At 51.0% G+C, this 15,133-nt stretch overlaps 1 protein-coding gene across 1 annotated transcript in view; it reads right to left on the bottom strand.

Annotated features, from left to right (window-relative positions):
- Positions 1–2,446: 2,446 nt before the first annotated feature.
- Positions 2,447–15,133, bottom strand: part of TRIM16 (tripartite motif containing 16) — a 20,485-nt gene continuing 7,798 nt past the window's right edge. Inside the window, 5 exon segments of the mRNA XM_028486141.2 lie at positions 2,447–6,320; positions 10,094–10,147; positions 10,150–10,188; positions 10,625–10,790; positions 13,081–13,314. Of these exon segments, the coding sequence (XP_028341942.1) occupies positions 5,737–6,320; positions 10,094–10,147; positions 10,150–10,188; positions 10,625–10,790; positions 13,081–13,314 (1,077 nt within the window). The 3' untranslated portion in view covers positions 2,447–5,736.

The raw sequence follows: 15,133 nt of genomic DNA, 5'->3' as shown, positions 1-15,133 counted from the left end.
CTCCCTGCCTGGCTTCTCTGAGCCTCAGTTTCTCCATCTCACTGATGATGAGGAAGGAGGAGATGAAGGCAGGTGATGAAAACTACGCTACCTTCTAGTATCAGATCCAATGTGTGAGGCCAGTTGCCTCTGCTCTTGGTGTTTTTATTACTACCCCGTGCATTATCAAGCTTTAAAAAATACAAGAGGGGGAAATGTGGCGAGCATTGCCCTCTGAGGAACGCGCCATTAAGACTCTCTTAGCCTCAGGGCCCGACTGTACTCTCCTTGGTATGCATCCTGGACTTTACGGTAAGAACGTAAAAAAGGAGATGGCCTTTGGCCAGATCGCTCCAGGGACCTGCTCAGATACTGAGAGTCCCTGGTTGTTCCCTAAAGCTAGGATAAGCAACCCTGGAGGGGAAGTTGGTGCCTCTGTGGAATAAGCAATAAACCCGTTTCGCGCCTGCGAGCAGCAGGATGTTCGCTGCGCCCGCGCCCCGGGCGCTGAGACCGAGCCCGCGAGACAGTGGCGTTCCTTTCTTTTAGGGCACAATGACTATGCAAAGTCCCTGCAGATATGGTGGCGACTAAGCCGAGATAAAAGACCAGTTCTACAGAACAATGTTTATACAAGGATTCTGCTTTAGGGCGCAATGACTGTTCAGAGTCCCTGCTTTAGGGGTATATATACGACTATGCTTTGTTATTAAACTTGCCTTGCAACCATCAGTTGTTTGTGCCCTTCTGATCCCATACCTCGGTGCTCTCAGCTCCCTACCCCCTCTCGTCGATTGTTGCTGCACTTTGAGGACCCGCCGCGGCTGGCGGCAACCCCGGATTAAACCAAAAAGTTGGCAATAGCGTGAACATGTCTGGCAACCGGGCACCGATAAAGGCTGCGTAAGTCATCGCTGGGTTGGTTGGCCGTGAAGGTCTCGTAAAGAGTTGGGGTGGGGACAGGAACCAGGCCGGGAAAGAGATCAGTGCAAACAGCTCAAGCTCCTCTATCTGACAGATGCCTGGAGAACAGGCCAGAGTGGATTAGCATCTCACCCACCAGGAAGGCCAGACAGAGGAGGGAGGTCCAAAGCACCTGAGTATATAAGGGGGCACATTACCCCCAGAAATGCTACAAGCTGAAAATACAATAGCTTGTTCCTAAAGGTCCAAATAAATTAGGATTTTAATCTGTGAAGCTGACATACTTCAAGGGACCAGTTTTTACAATCCAACTCAGCCTTGGAGTCAGAGATTGCCTGGAATCCTGCTGCTTTCTTACTAGGGCCCTCTGGGCCCCCATCTCTCCTCCTCCGTAGAAGATGTGTGATCACCCGTGCCCTGCAGGGTGTCGCAGGGTGAGGCTTACATTCCTTAGTGTAAGTAAGCCCGGTGGTTACTTCTGCCGCCGCCGCATCCCACACGCGCAGGTGTGAGCACGTACACACGTGCACACACAGCGTGTCAGCCGGCTCAGGCAGGGAAACTGGAGCCATTTGAGATCGGGTGTTAAGAGTTTAGAATGTGACCTTGGCGGACGGCGGGATGCGATGGCCTGACGGGTGGGGAGGTGGCGCCGGTGGTACCCAAAGAGGTAGGCGGGCAAACAGGTCTCGTTGGAGTAAGACCCAGGAGGGGAAAGCACTTCTCGGAGGAGAGCTTTGGGGCTGAGACGTACAGCTGGAGATTTCTCAAATATCCAGGCTACGAGCAGCCTGAAGGCTCCACGCTGTCCCCGAGCTTTCCTTCTGCCCTTGGCATTCTGTTTCGTTCACGATTCTGGCGAAAGCCTACACCACCCCAAATCGTCACCTCCTTTGCCCGCCCCCCGCAGGGTTTGGCGAGCCCCAGAAGGCACGGCTGCTGTACCCGCATCGGCTCCGCTGTCCCGTCCAACGACGTGCACCTGAGGTTCTGCTGGTTCCCACCCAGCACCTGACCTGGGTCAGAGGGCGGGAAATCAGGGAAGGGCTCAGGCTGCAGAGCGGGAGGGTCTCGGCTACGGAGCAGCAAACATACCTCCACCCCGCGACTCACTTGCCGCCCTCGGCTGCCCGCCTCCGTAGATGGAGAGCATGAGTCCACCTCGCTGACAGGCGGGCGATGTGTTTGCAAAGGCACCCGATCCCGTGGGAAAAGCTGTACTAGCATCGTTCTCAAGAGGAAAGGTGGGAAAACCACCGTGTCTGAGCCACCGCCTGCCCATCAGGTGGCGTCACACTTGTCGGCAAAGTTAACCGAGACAAGTCTTCGTTCCTGAGAAATCGTGGGGTTTCCAGTTGCCATCTGCCCTTTGGTTTAAAGGGAAGCAGGTGGGGAACGAGGGCATTAGCCAGAAGTGTCTCCCTCTCCGGGGGGGAGAAACACGAGAGCACAGAAAAGTTCTGACCCGGCTGACATGGCCGGGTCCTCAAGGAGATCGGGTGACTTCCTGCTTGTTCGGAAACTCGCGGCACTTGCTGTTGGTATGAAGGGCGGAACAGATTCAAGAGAGTAGATGGGGCAGACAGAGGTTCTCAAACCCAAGCCTGCATCAGAACCGCCAGAGGCGTTGTTAAAACACTGCCCCAGAGCTTCTGATTCAGCGGGTCTGGCTGACGCCCGAGAATGTGCTTTTCTAGTAAGTTCCCAGGTGGTGCTAACGCTGCTGGTCAGGAAGCCACACTCTGAGAACCACTGATGTTCATGTCTCAGAACCTGTGAACGTAACCTCGTTTCAGAAATAAACACAAACGCTTTCTTCAAAACGACCTACTGGGCATCCTTGACCAAGTTCTGCCTCTCTGAGCCGCCAACCTTTACGTTTTCATTCCATAAAACAGGGAAAATACTACCTCTCTCACAGGGCTGCGAAGATTAAATGAGGTAAGAAATGCGGAACGGTCCTCAAAATGCCAAAGCCCTCGCTACTCATCATTAACTTTAAAAACCTAAGCTTTTAAATTTTTTAAAATTTTTATTTTTTGCCGGCGTCGCAAGGCATGCGAGATCCTAGCTCCCCTGACCAGGGATCAAACCAGAGCGCCCCAACCCCGCAGTGGAAGCGTGGAGTCTTAACCACTGGACCGCCAGGGAAGTCCCCAAACCTAAGCTTTTTAGAGGAAACCTGAAGGCCTCAGCAAAACTTCAGTGAAGGAAGGCGGTAGCCAGCGGTGGCTGTGAAGAGGACAGAGGATCCAGAACCTCTGGAACGTCTGATCAGCTGCATCTGCTATTATATGTTCCTGTCTATGCTTAGGGAGTTGCCAAAGACAGCGGAGGCTTCTGTGGGACATGCAGAAGAGTGGCACACACTGACACAGCTTGGGGAAAATGACAGAGGGCGTAAAATTGGCCTTTGTTACCTTTTTAAATTTTTTATTTTGTTTGTTTTAGGCGCTTTTCAGTTTTTGGACCCAGGGAAAGAAAAAAGATATGCCCGTCACTTAAGGCAATGCTAATGCTCAATTTTGCTTCGATCTTCTGTATCGAGAAGAAAGGTCGTAAAACCAAAAATGAGTGGACAGGAAGAGGAACTGAAATTCAAATCAGGTAAGCAGACACCCAAAGGGTTCCTTTTATGAATCTGAGTGTGGCCTAAACAAATTACATCTCACGACACTGACACAATCTACCAACGTGACTGAAATCCAGGCAGTAAAGTTTGAGAAATTAGGGAGAATGGTGGAGGATGAAGACGGGCAACATTGTCTTGATTTTTTAAAAGAAAAAAAAGGTAGATTCTGGAAACAGCAGATGAGGCGTGAACTTACACCAGAATTCTAAAATGGTTTGTCAAATATTATGTGAGCATGTGGGGAAGAAAGTAAGAAGAATCAACAACCCAGCCAAGCTGCTCTCACTTTCCCCCTTCATTAGAGAGGAAATGCTGACATAATATATCCTGATCTCTGCCGCTGAAAAGTCCTTCCTGCTGTGCAGTGGATAAAGGGGCATAAGGTGGGCTACATTAGCAAACAATTCTACTGATGCATAACTTATTGAATAACTAAACCCAAAAGATAGTGGCTGAGGACTGCAAGATTCTAATCTATATGGGTATCAACCTAATCAATATGTACATCAACAAGAGTAAGATTTAAGAAGAAAAGGTTACCAATTCTGTAGGTGACACCAGGCTAGGAAGGAGAGCTATCACACTGGGCACAGAGTCATGAATAAGACTATCTCCGCAAGCAGCAATGATGTGATGAAATTTAAAAATTTCTAAGCATGCACAGTATAGCCCAGGGAACTCTACTCCATACTCTGTAATGGCCTATATGGGAAAAGGATCTAAAAAAGAGTGGATATACGTGTATGTATAACTGATTCACTTTGCCGTACAGCGGAAACTAATACAACATTGTAAATCAACTATACTCCAATAAAAAATTTTTTTAATATTTTAAAGGTCAATAAAATTCAAAGCTTTTAAATTCAGTTTAAAAATTCAAATGCTATACTATAGAAATGCTAGAATTCAAATGTAGGGCAGGGTCTCTGGAAACGAGTCGAGTGACGCTGAAGTCAAGTACTCTTTGACACAGGACCGTCAGACTGGCCAAAGAGGAAGGGACTTGACTTGACACAGGTCACGGAGAAGACCCAGAAGTTGTATTTCCAGGGAATCCCGAAAGGAGCCTCAGGTTATGTCCTCAGAAACCCATTTAAATACAGTTTGTCATTTGCCTAAAGGTTTGATGAATGTATATCACTAACCTTAGGGAGCGCGTCTGTAGAAAGAAGGGGGATGTGATCAGAGGAGTAGAAGGTCTGGAAACCACAAAGGAAAGTGGGAGATAGAGTGAGAAGCCACGAATAATTCCCGGGGGGGATGGTGTGAGAGCCACCCCCAAACACATGGAGAACTGCCCTTGAATGAGGAATCAGACGCGTCCACATCGTCCGGGTGGCTCCAGGAGAGAGGAAGGAGCCCCATCGCCTGAGGTCACAGGGACTAGGACTCGGACCCCACTAAGACATCCCTGCAATCCTCACTGTCCCCAAACCAGGTGAGCTTCCAGGTGAGGCAGTGAGCTCTCCATCACAGCACAGCTGCAAGGCCCAGTCAGACGTGCGGGCGCAAAGCGACGGAGGCCGTGAGACGTTCTACTCCTACGAACGCAGTTCATGATGTGGTTTATTCCCGTGCCCACAACACCCACCGTCTAAGGAGGAAGGAAGCGTGGGGTCGTGGTCAGAAGTTCAACAACAGCCCTCCCAGGTCTGAATCCCGGCTCGGCCTCTCACTCACCACGTGACCACGATGACCCCGGGCAAGTTCACGGACCCCCACCAGACCACAGCTTCCCCACCTGCAAAATGCTCACACCGTCCCAGTGTGAGCAGCTACCCCACGGGGCTGCCATGAGAGCCACGAGGGCCGACGCACGGGAGGAGCTCCGGACAGCGCCGGGGACACGGGGGAAGCGAGATAAAGTCAGCGATTTATTCTGATTCCTCTGCAGCCTTTCTGATGGCCCTGAGGATTCCTGGTGACCACCACTGGGCACGGCGCGCCGTTCATCCGAGCAGACAGGACACCACGAGAAGATGGTGAGGAGGACTTAGCGCCTGAGGATTATTGCGAACGTGGGGAACAGCGCTGCATGGAGCCCAAGGCGGCGGCCAGAGACCCTTCCCCTCATCCTCTGACCCACGTGATTTCTAAAGCCAGCCACCGCTGGCAGGGATTCTGCCCCCCAGGCAGCCTTAAAACGCAAGCTGCCGCCCCGTCTGTGTGTTAGCACAGGTCTGGGCTCTGGACCCCGGCGTCTAGGGAGCAGGCTCCACCGGGGTCGGTGCCGGCTTCTCGGGTTCCTCTCCCAGATCCGCAATCCGGATGGCGTTGTCCTTCTTGGAAAGCCAGAAGGCTGGGTAGACGGGCTCCGAAAACTTACAGTCGAACCGGTGCACCAGCGTCATGGCCTCCGGCTCAACGCCGTAGAAGGAGAGGACGCCTCCGGGGAAGTCCACGTAGACCCCCAGCCTCCGACAAGGGCGGGCCCTGAGCGGGGTCTCCATGTCACTGTGCCAGGCCCTGAACCCCTTGCCATCCCACGGGAGGCTCCAGGAGAAGTCGTTTCCGGAAATGCAACCATCGCGTTCCTCGCCCTCGCGGTCGATGCCCTGGCACGTCAGGCCCACGTAGATGCCCGCCCCGGAGAGCTCCACCTCGAAGTAGTACCTGTGCAGGTAGAGGCTCTGCTGGGCCAGCACCTGCCGCCAGTGTGTGAACCTGCTGGGGAGGCCCGGGTACGGGTGCGCCCAGGGCGCGGTGTTGGTGACCTTGCGGTTGTCCTCCTGCAGCCGGAGGTACCTGTGTGCCGTGTCGGGGTCGAAGGCAATGTCACAGGCATCTGAGGGGACACAGAAAGTCAGGGACCGACAGCTGATTCAGACCCAACACTTCAAACCTAGCGAGCCTCCAAAGGACGAAAAGACTTCCGTCTCCCAGACCCCCGTTCCTTCCCAGAAAAGAGGTGGGTGAAAACCAGAAACCAGAACGCAAGTGTGATATTGTGCTTTATAGTAAATATATATTTGGCCTCTGGTTCCCGGTTGCTGGCACAAAGCTCCCTGTAATCTCCTGAGTGATAAGAGCACCAGGGCCACCTGCTGTTCTAATATTTGGTCTTTGGCTCCTGTTCCTGACACAGAGCTCCTGAAAGCCTTGTAATTTCCCAGGTTATACATGTATCTTTTGTTCTGACGAGGCAACTCTGGGTGGGCTCCTGGAGGGGGCTGGCTGGTCACCAGGGAGACCAAGTCATGACTAGAAGCTTGGAACTTGCAGCCCTAACTCCTATTCTCACGAGAAGTGAGAGGGGCTGGAAATGGGGTTAGCCGGCCATCGTGCCTATGAGATGAAGCCTCCATAAAATCTCAATAGTGCAGGGTTCTGAGTGCTTCCAGGTTGGCAAACACCCACACCAGCAGGTGATGCACCCCATCTCCATGGGGACAGAAGCCCCTGCGATCGGGACCCTCCCCGGCCTTGTCCCATGCATCTCTCTCTCCATCTGGCTGCTCATCCGTGTCCTTTATCACATCCTTTGATAAACTGGTGAACAAAAGAAGTCTCCCTGACTTCTGTGAGCTGTTGTAGCAAATGCTCGAGTCCAAGGCGGCGGTGGGGGGGGGGGGCGGGGTGTCCTGGGGACCTCTGATTTGTAGCCACGTCGGACAGAAGTTGTCCAGGGGGGGGGGGGGGGGGGGGGGGGGGGGGGGGGGGGGGGGGGGGTGTCCTGGGAACCTCTGATTTGTAGCCACGTCGGACAGAAGTTGTCCATCACCTGGGGACCCAATACTTGCGACTGGCATCTGAAGTGGGAGCCATCCTGTGGGATCTGATGCCATCTCCAGGCAGTGCCAGAAGCGAGTTAAATTGTGGGACGCCAGGCCAGTGTCACGGAGAACTGCTTGCCGGGGCACCTCACCCATGCAGGTCGTAAGTGGTCCCAGACCCCTTTTGAGAAGTCAACCCACCTCCTTCCTTCCTGAAGCTCAAATTGTTTGGAATTTACTGTATTATTTGCTGAACTGAATCAAGAAATAAAACCTATGGATGGGCTCATGCTTTCATTCATTTGACAAATACGTCCTGAAATCCAGGCACTTTTCTACCCAGCGTCGACAAGGGTTTGGGGCAGACAGGCACTCATACACCCACGTGAGTCCTGTGGAAGCCACCCTCTCAGCGCCCTACTGCACCCCCATCTAAGCCACCCCCAAATCTCCCCCGGAGTGTGTAGCAGCCCCACGCTGGTAGTGGGGCTCTCTCCCGCCTCCCCCGCCCAGACCTCCTCCCCGACAGGAGCTCGCTTCAGGGAGCCAGCTAAGGTGAATCGCGTCGCCCCAGCTTACAGCCTCAGATGGTGTCTCTGCCCTTAGGATAAAGCAGTGACCCGCCTCCCTGGCCGCCCGGCCTTGCGTGACTGGCGCTTGCCTGCACCAGCAACCTCGTCTCCTGCCCTCTCCCCCTTGACCTCCACACTCCAGCACCCTGACCTCAGACCCACCCAACGCTGAACCCGCTCGGGCGGCTTCGGCACAGACCGTTCCCTCCGCGGTGGGGTCCTCGCCCTGACCTGAGTCAGGGAGATCCCGACTGATCTGTTCGGATTGTGGTTGTGAGTCTGTCCTCAGAGAGGTCTCCATGCCTGCCTGTCAATGTCTCTCAGAGCAACCTGGCTTTATAACTTCCTGGTACTCATCATAATGTGTAATTATTTATCAGTGTGTTTGTTTCATGAATGTTCTCCTTTTATTCTATCAGCTCCATATTTTATGTGGGACTCTATCCTGGGGTTCTAGCTCTGAGAAGATGCTCGGTATACACGTGCCAAATGAATGAGCGCGTTAGTACTCTTCTCATCTAGGGGGACCCAGGGCTCCTTACAGGGTAGGTGATTCTATACCTTGGGACAAGAAAACCAGAACGGGTCTGGAACATTCTGTTAGTGCCAGAAAGCAGCAATACTTTTTAGAATGTCAAGGGCAGAAGGTCAATGCTTCCAGGACAAAGAGGCCAGCTTACAAGTGGCTCCCACTGGTCAGTCAAGCTGGCAATTTGACAGAACTTGGACAGGTGAAATGATATGAGTCCATAAAAGGCTAAAAGTTCACAGCAATACTCTAGGAGCAAAAGTTAATGTCATGCATGAAAAAAGACAACTGTCATGCAACAAAAAGCAGATTATAATAGGATGTGGTTCACTTTTACTTTAATGTTAAGCACAAAAGGTGTTTGGCTTCTTGTATTAACTATATCTGTTAGTAAAACATACATGTGGGGCTTCCCTGGTGGCGCAGTGGTTAAGAAACCGCCCGCCAATGCAGGGGACACGGGTTCGAGCCCTGGTCCGGGAAGATCCCACACGCCGCGGAGCAACTAAGCCCGTGCGCCACAACTACCGAGCCCGAGCTCTAGAGCCCGTGAACCCCAACTACTGAAGCCCATGTGCCACAACTACTGAGCCCAGGCGCCACAACTACTGAAGCCGCACACCTACAGTCCGTGCTCTGCAACAAGAGAAGCCACCGCAGTGAGAAGCCCGTGCACCACAACAAAGAGTAGCCCCTGCTCGCCGCAACTAGAGAAAGCCCGCGCGCAGCAACGAAGACCCGACGCAGCCAAAAATAGATAATTAATAAATTAAAATAAATTAAAAATAAATAAATTTATTTTTAAAAAAAAACAGAGATGTGCTGGTGTCAGGAAGCAGGAAAGAATAAGTTAAGGAAACTGTGTGGAAACCGAGAGATCCTGGGGAAAATGAGGAGCTGTGGAAAGAACAGGAGACAGTCACTGAACCCGAGGCTCCACGCCACGACCAGAGCAAAAGGGGTTCAGGAGTTGGTCAGCCAGCGCTCACCTCCAGAAAGCAAGCAGAAGCAGGGTTGAACGGCACGTTGCAAAGAGATGAAGCAGCTGCATGCCCTAAAAGTGAGCTCTGACTACCCAGATTCAGCCCTTCCTCTCCTGGGAGATGAAACCTCCCTGCCTTGTTAACCACAAGGAAGTATTGATTGAAAATAACGTGTTTTCAAAACTGCTGACAGACCAGGACACTCCCACATCATGAAGGGACAATGGGTTTTGCAGTTCTGGCCAAGTCAGACTTAACAGGGAGCCATCTGGGAACTAGCCAGGATCTTTGAAAGGGCCAAGGTCATGAAGGACACAGAAGGACAAAGGGACTGGACCCAGACTGGAGACAAAGAAACATCTGTGACCTTGGACCGGCCTTCCAGCCAGAAGAAGGACACTGGGAGGAACACCTCGTGAAACCTGAATAAATTCCATAGATTAGTTAATAGGCTTGCAGCAATTTCATTTTCCAGTTTGGATCAGTGGACCGTTGTAATGTAAAGTGTTAACGTTTGGAAAAACTGGATGAAAGGTACACAAGAATTCTTGGTCCTCTTTTTGCAATGTTTTCGTAAGTTTGAAACTGTTTCAAAATGAAAAGTTCAAATTTTTTAAAAATTAAGCCTTTGAAAATGTACCATTTGGGCACAGACCCTGATGTTGCAAGAAGCTGAAACCTACGTGAGAGACGGCATCCTTGCTTCCAAAGCCTCACACGTACCTCCACACCCAGGGAAAGGGAAGCTGTTCACGACTTACACTGGAGGAACTGCTGCCTGGTGCTGGGCTCGGGTTCCGAGGTCCAGTGTTTGGCTCAGTGACGGCACACGCCTGAGTTCTGATGTCGTACTCCTCTAGAAAATCAGAGAATTGTGAACGCACGCCTGTCCAGGTGGGCAGGAGAACCTAAGAAGCAGGAACCCCCAGCCCCTCTTCCCTGGGCTTCCTCGGGGAAGAAGGGCCCGGACACTAGTCACGTGTCAGAGACCCCTGCTCAACGGACCACACTAAAGTAAAACGCGCTGAGGAAAGACCCCAGCCTGACTTGGATTTCACTTGAAAGTACGGGCATCAGCAACCCCAGAGGCCAGTCTCGGAGATGCTGGCCAAGGGCGTGGTGCGACTGACTCACGTTCTCTGGTCTCAGTCATCAAGGTAGGTGTCCGCCAGTAGCACGGCTATAGCCAGAGGATGGCTCTGAAAACGAGAAGCTCCCCGGTTCTGCTCTCCCTCTCAACTCCCACCTCCCCCGTCAGCCCCTCCGAGACACTACCAGCCACAGCTTCTCACCTTCCTTGGAGAACTCCTGGAGCTTCTCCTGGTAGTTCTGCAGCAACTGGATCAGGTGCGCGGTGGAGTCCGTGATGACCTTGCGGATGCCCGAGAGCTTGTCCTTGAGTCCGATGTAGACACTGGGGAAGGCATCGTCCTTCATGTCCTTGAACTTGCAGTACTCCTGCAGGAAAGGACACACGGCAGAACTTGCCCCGGCTCCTGTGCTTCTGAAACGGGGCTGCCCTCCTCCATACGGCACCTTCCTCATCTGTAAAATAGGCTGATGGTGATATGCGCTTTGCAAAGAAAGTGTACGTGTAATGGGTCCAGCTCGGCGTCTGATAGTGTAGAAAGCATTTGTGTTTTTTAACTGGGAAAGTGGACCTTTAAAAATCAAGAGATACTGGGCACCCATGAGCAGATGCAATGCATAGCCCTGACAGTAGAAAGCATTTGTGTTTTTTAACTGGGAAAGTGGACCTTTAAAAATCAAGAGATACTGGGCACCCACGAGCAGATGCAATGCATAGCCCTGACGGGGAATCGAAGAACAAATGTGTTACACCAACAGTGCAGACGGCGGTTGCATTCCTGCAACCTTCATTCTATCGGTACTTTTTTTTTTTTAACTAATTTAAACACAAGCCACGACAGGGATGGAGGAACGGGTGTAGCACTTGGAAGATTCACAGACAAGTCCTCAGGCGGGAATGCTCGCTGCTGCATTTTGCTAGTCGGTTCAATCCAATACACAGTGCTCTCTAATTCTTGTTCTGTGCTTTAGAGTTTGAAAAGTGTTTTCACATAGATAATCACATTAAGCCTCTCATGCTTCAAAACTCTGCAGTGATCAGGAAAGGTTGCTTTCGGGTGTAACACATTATCAAAATTCAAATGCAATGGAAGCACTGAATTACACACTGGGTACAGCAGAAAACATAGTGATGAAAACAGCTGTACCAGAATGGTTAGATTAATGGAAAAGAAGAAAGAGGCCAAGCCAGAGAGTAGATAGGGAGAAAAATAAACATTTTAACACCATATGTAGAGTTAGTGCCACATATGATAAAAGTAACATTTTAGATCACTGGGGGGACGTCCCTGGCGGTCCAGTGGTTAAGACTCTATGCTTCCAAGGCAGGGGGCGAGGGCTGGATCCCTGGTCGGGGCACGAAGATCCCTCATACCGCACGGCACGGCGAAAAAATAAAAAATAAAATAAAATAAAATGGTCTGTTTCTAAAAAAAAGAATCACTGGAGAACAATACATGTCATTTCGCTTGGCTAAAAATTTGTGGAAAAAGAAGTTACGTTTAACTAAAATAAGTTGTCCTATACTAAAATACACTTTATACGTATTAAAGTTTTCACGTTAAAGTTACAAAAGGAGAAAAAAATAAAGAGATTTTATTTCTTTTTTAAAATTATTTATATGCTCTTTAGGAAACTCATGACATGGGAAGCCAAATTTTTCTTCATAGTTTCTTTGTTTTGATATTGAAAAGTAAAGGAGCTGAAAGACATTCTTTGGTATGTCTGTCTGTCTGTCTCTGTCTGCTTCTCTTTCTCTCACTCATTACAAGGCTAACGACTATTATCTTGGGTGATGGGAATATGAATGATCGTGTTCCTTCATATTTTTCCATATTTTCCAAGTTTTTTTTTTCATAATAAACATTTATGTTTGCCGTTAACTAGAAGGGAATCTCTTCCCAAAATGCAATAAAAGAATTATTTGTATGTAGGCACATTAGCACTGAAGGAGCCTTGGAAATCATTGACTCCGGCCTGCTTGTTTATAAATGAGGAATTTGAGACCCAAAAAGGTTAAGGGACTTGCTAAAAACTACACAGCGCTCTAGTGACAGATCCAGGAGGACGGAATGACTGATGGCAGGTGGCTTAACATACAACGAATGGCTCATCGTAATGAAAGGTCTCATCTTCTCTGCTGGGCTGTCTGTCCTCAGTCACCCCAGCACGTGCAGCCCTCTCCGAAAGGCAGCAGGACCCCGGTCTCACCCCAGCCCAGCAAGCATCCCTCCACTGTCGGAGTGGTTTATAAAGCACACTGAGGCCTGAGCTCATCAGCCCTCACCTGAAGTCCTCCCTGGGCTGCTGTGACTTCACGATGAAGAACAACGCCAGCCTCGCCTCCCATCACTCTGTGCCCAGCGTCCCACACCCCATCCTTGTGAAAGCACCTTAGTTCCCCAAATCAGCTGTGCTGTCTCAAACCTCTCTGCCTTGGCACATGCCGCTGCCTCTGCCGGCACGTGATGCATCTTCCACGACCCGGTTCCAGCCTCTCCGCTCCGGAAAGCCCTCCCTCCCGTACTCCCGCACTCAGCTGCTCTGTCCTCACGGCTCCCTGCGCACCCGCCTGTCAGCGGGCAGTTCCCTTCCCCCGTGCGCCGCGGGCCGAGCAGCGTGAAGGTCTCCCCGGCATCAGCGGCACGGCGGCCCGTACCTCCAGGAAAAGCACGGGGCTGCCGATGGCAGCGATTCTGTCCAGCCCCTGCCTGGTCTTCTCCATCTCTGCGCTCCTGTACTCCAGGTGGGTCTTGATGCCGTTGGCCTGGCCCAGGGCAGCTTGCTCCTTCTCCTCCAAGAAAAGCATCATGTCAGCCTGGGCCTTCCTCACGGCAGCAAGGAGATCGTCAAACTGCTCCTTGGCCACCGCCTTCACCTCCGACACCGACACCTGGCGGGGGGGTGGGGGGGAGTGGGGGGAGGTGAAGAGCCTGTTAGTGAGGCGTCCAACCTTCTCAAAGCTCAACACGCAGAAACGCAAACCCGAGAAACCTGCAAATCAGGGAGCGATTTCCTATTGCAAAAGGAAGCCTTTATTCTCATTTGAATCCTGGGTTCCCAGAAACAAGAAGGACTCTCCAAGGTATAAGTACTCATTTTCCAATCATTCCCTTAGTCTCTCATCCATCAGATGAGAGAGTGAATTATCTGATTTCTGAGTCCAGCTCTGACAGCTGGGCTGCTCTTCAAGTCTGTGACATCAATCTTCTAACCAGGACAATGTGCGTACTCAGTATACTTGATAGTCACGTTTCTTGCGGTAAGATAGTAATTTGGCTTCTTTGTACAAATCAGTAGCATGAAGTTGCTTTCTTAGCATTTCATTTATGTCCAGTTAAACTGCCCACCGGGTCCATCTGAGCCCAAAGCACATCTAACCCTATGGTGTCTGTGCCAGGCACAAAATGTTTAGGGTGTGTGCAGGTGTCCACAGCACCTAAGCATCGCAGGACCAGCCTACCTGTGCAGAATGGAATGCCACGTTCAAAAATATAGAAAACAAATTCCACGTGATGAATAGCAAGGATCTGCATGATGGCACTTGTGCATGTGGGGTTCTATCCTTCCACATCCTTTACAAATGCCTTCTGTCAGTGTCATATTTACAACTTCAACCCACGTTTTCAACGGTTTCCACTTCTCTTTGGTCGTTCTTAGGTCCTGGTGCTGATGGCTCCCTCATGCCCAACTGCAGATCGGTGCCCCAACGCAAACTACCTGGTTAAACTTCACGTAAAGTTCTTGGAAACACTTTCCTTTGCTCACCCTCCCTTCACCCCACTCCACAGCCCGGAGCCCACGCCCTGCCTGCCTCCATCTCCCCCATTGTCCCTCCGTGACCATCCCATCTGAGAACCCTCTGAGCAGCCCCTCCAGGTACTGGTTTCTGTTCTCCTGGGGTCCTGCCGCCTGCCTGGTCACTTTTTAATTACATAACATAGTAATACAACAACGGCCACATTTAGTAAGTGCTTCTCATGGGCCAGGCACTGTTCTGAGCACTGTATACACAGTCTCTCATGGCAACCCTAGAAGGTAAATACAGATGGCCCTCCATATCTGCGGATTCCACATTCACGAATTCAACCAACCACTGAACGAAAATATTTGGGGAAAAAATTCCAGAAAGTTCCAAAAAGCAAAACTAGACTCTGCCAAGCTGGCCACTATTTACATAGCATTTACATTGTATCCGGTACTGTAAGTAATCTAGAGAAGATTTAAAGTATACGGGAGGATGTGCGTAGGTTTACATGCAAGTATTAGGCCATTTTATACAAGGGACTTGAGCATCTGTGGATTTTGGTATCCGTGGTGGGGGGACTGGGGGTTGTCCTAAAACCAATCCCCTGAGGACACCAAGGGACGACTGCACTACTACAGTCCCCATTTCTTAGATAAAGAAACTAAAGCACCACCATTTCAACAGACTGAGTCATTCTTAGGTCAAGGGAGCAACACTCCCAGGCTCTCCTGTCCCATCCGTCTAGGGGCCCTGGACAGTTCTTGTTGTCTCTGTGTCCTCAGGTACCTCCTACATGGTGGCCACTGTGGTAACTACCTCGCCTGGTTACCATGCAGTTAAGAGAAGGACTGAGTAGGAATCAAAGTGTCTGGAAAATAAAGAGCTGGAAAAAGGCAAGATGAGGGCTTCCCTGGTGGCGCAGCGGTGGAGAGTCCGCCTGCCGATGCAGGGGACACGGGTTCGT

This window comes from Physeter macrocephalus, unplaced genomic scaffold (genome assembly GCF_002837175.3).
Source record: "Physeter macrocephalus isolate SW-GA unplaced genomic scaffold, ASM283717v5 random_695, whole genome shotgun sequence".
Taxonomy (NCBI): domain Eukaryota; kingdom Metazoa; phylum Chordata; class Mammalia; order Artiodactyla; family Physeteridae; genus Physeter; species Physeter macrocephalus.
This window is presented reverse-complemented; position numbering and strand designations above follow the sequence as displayed.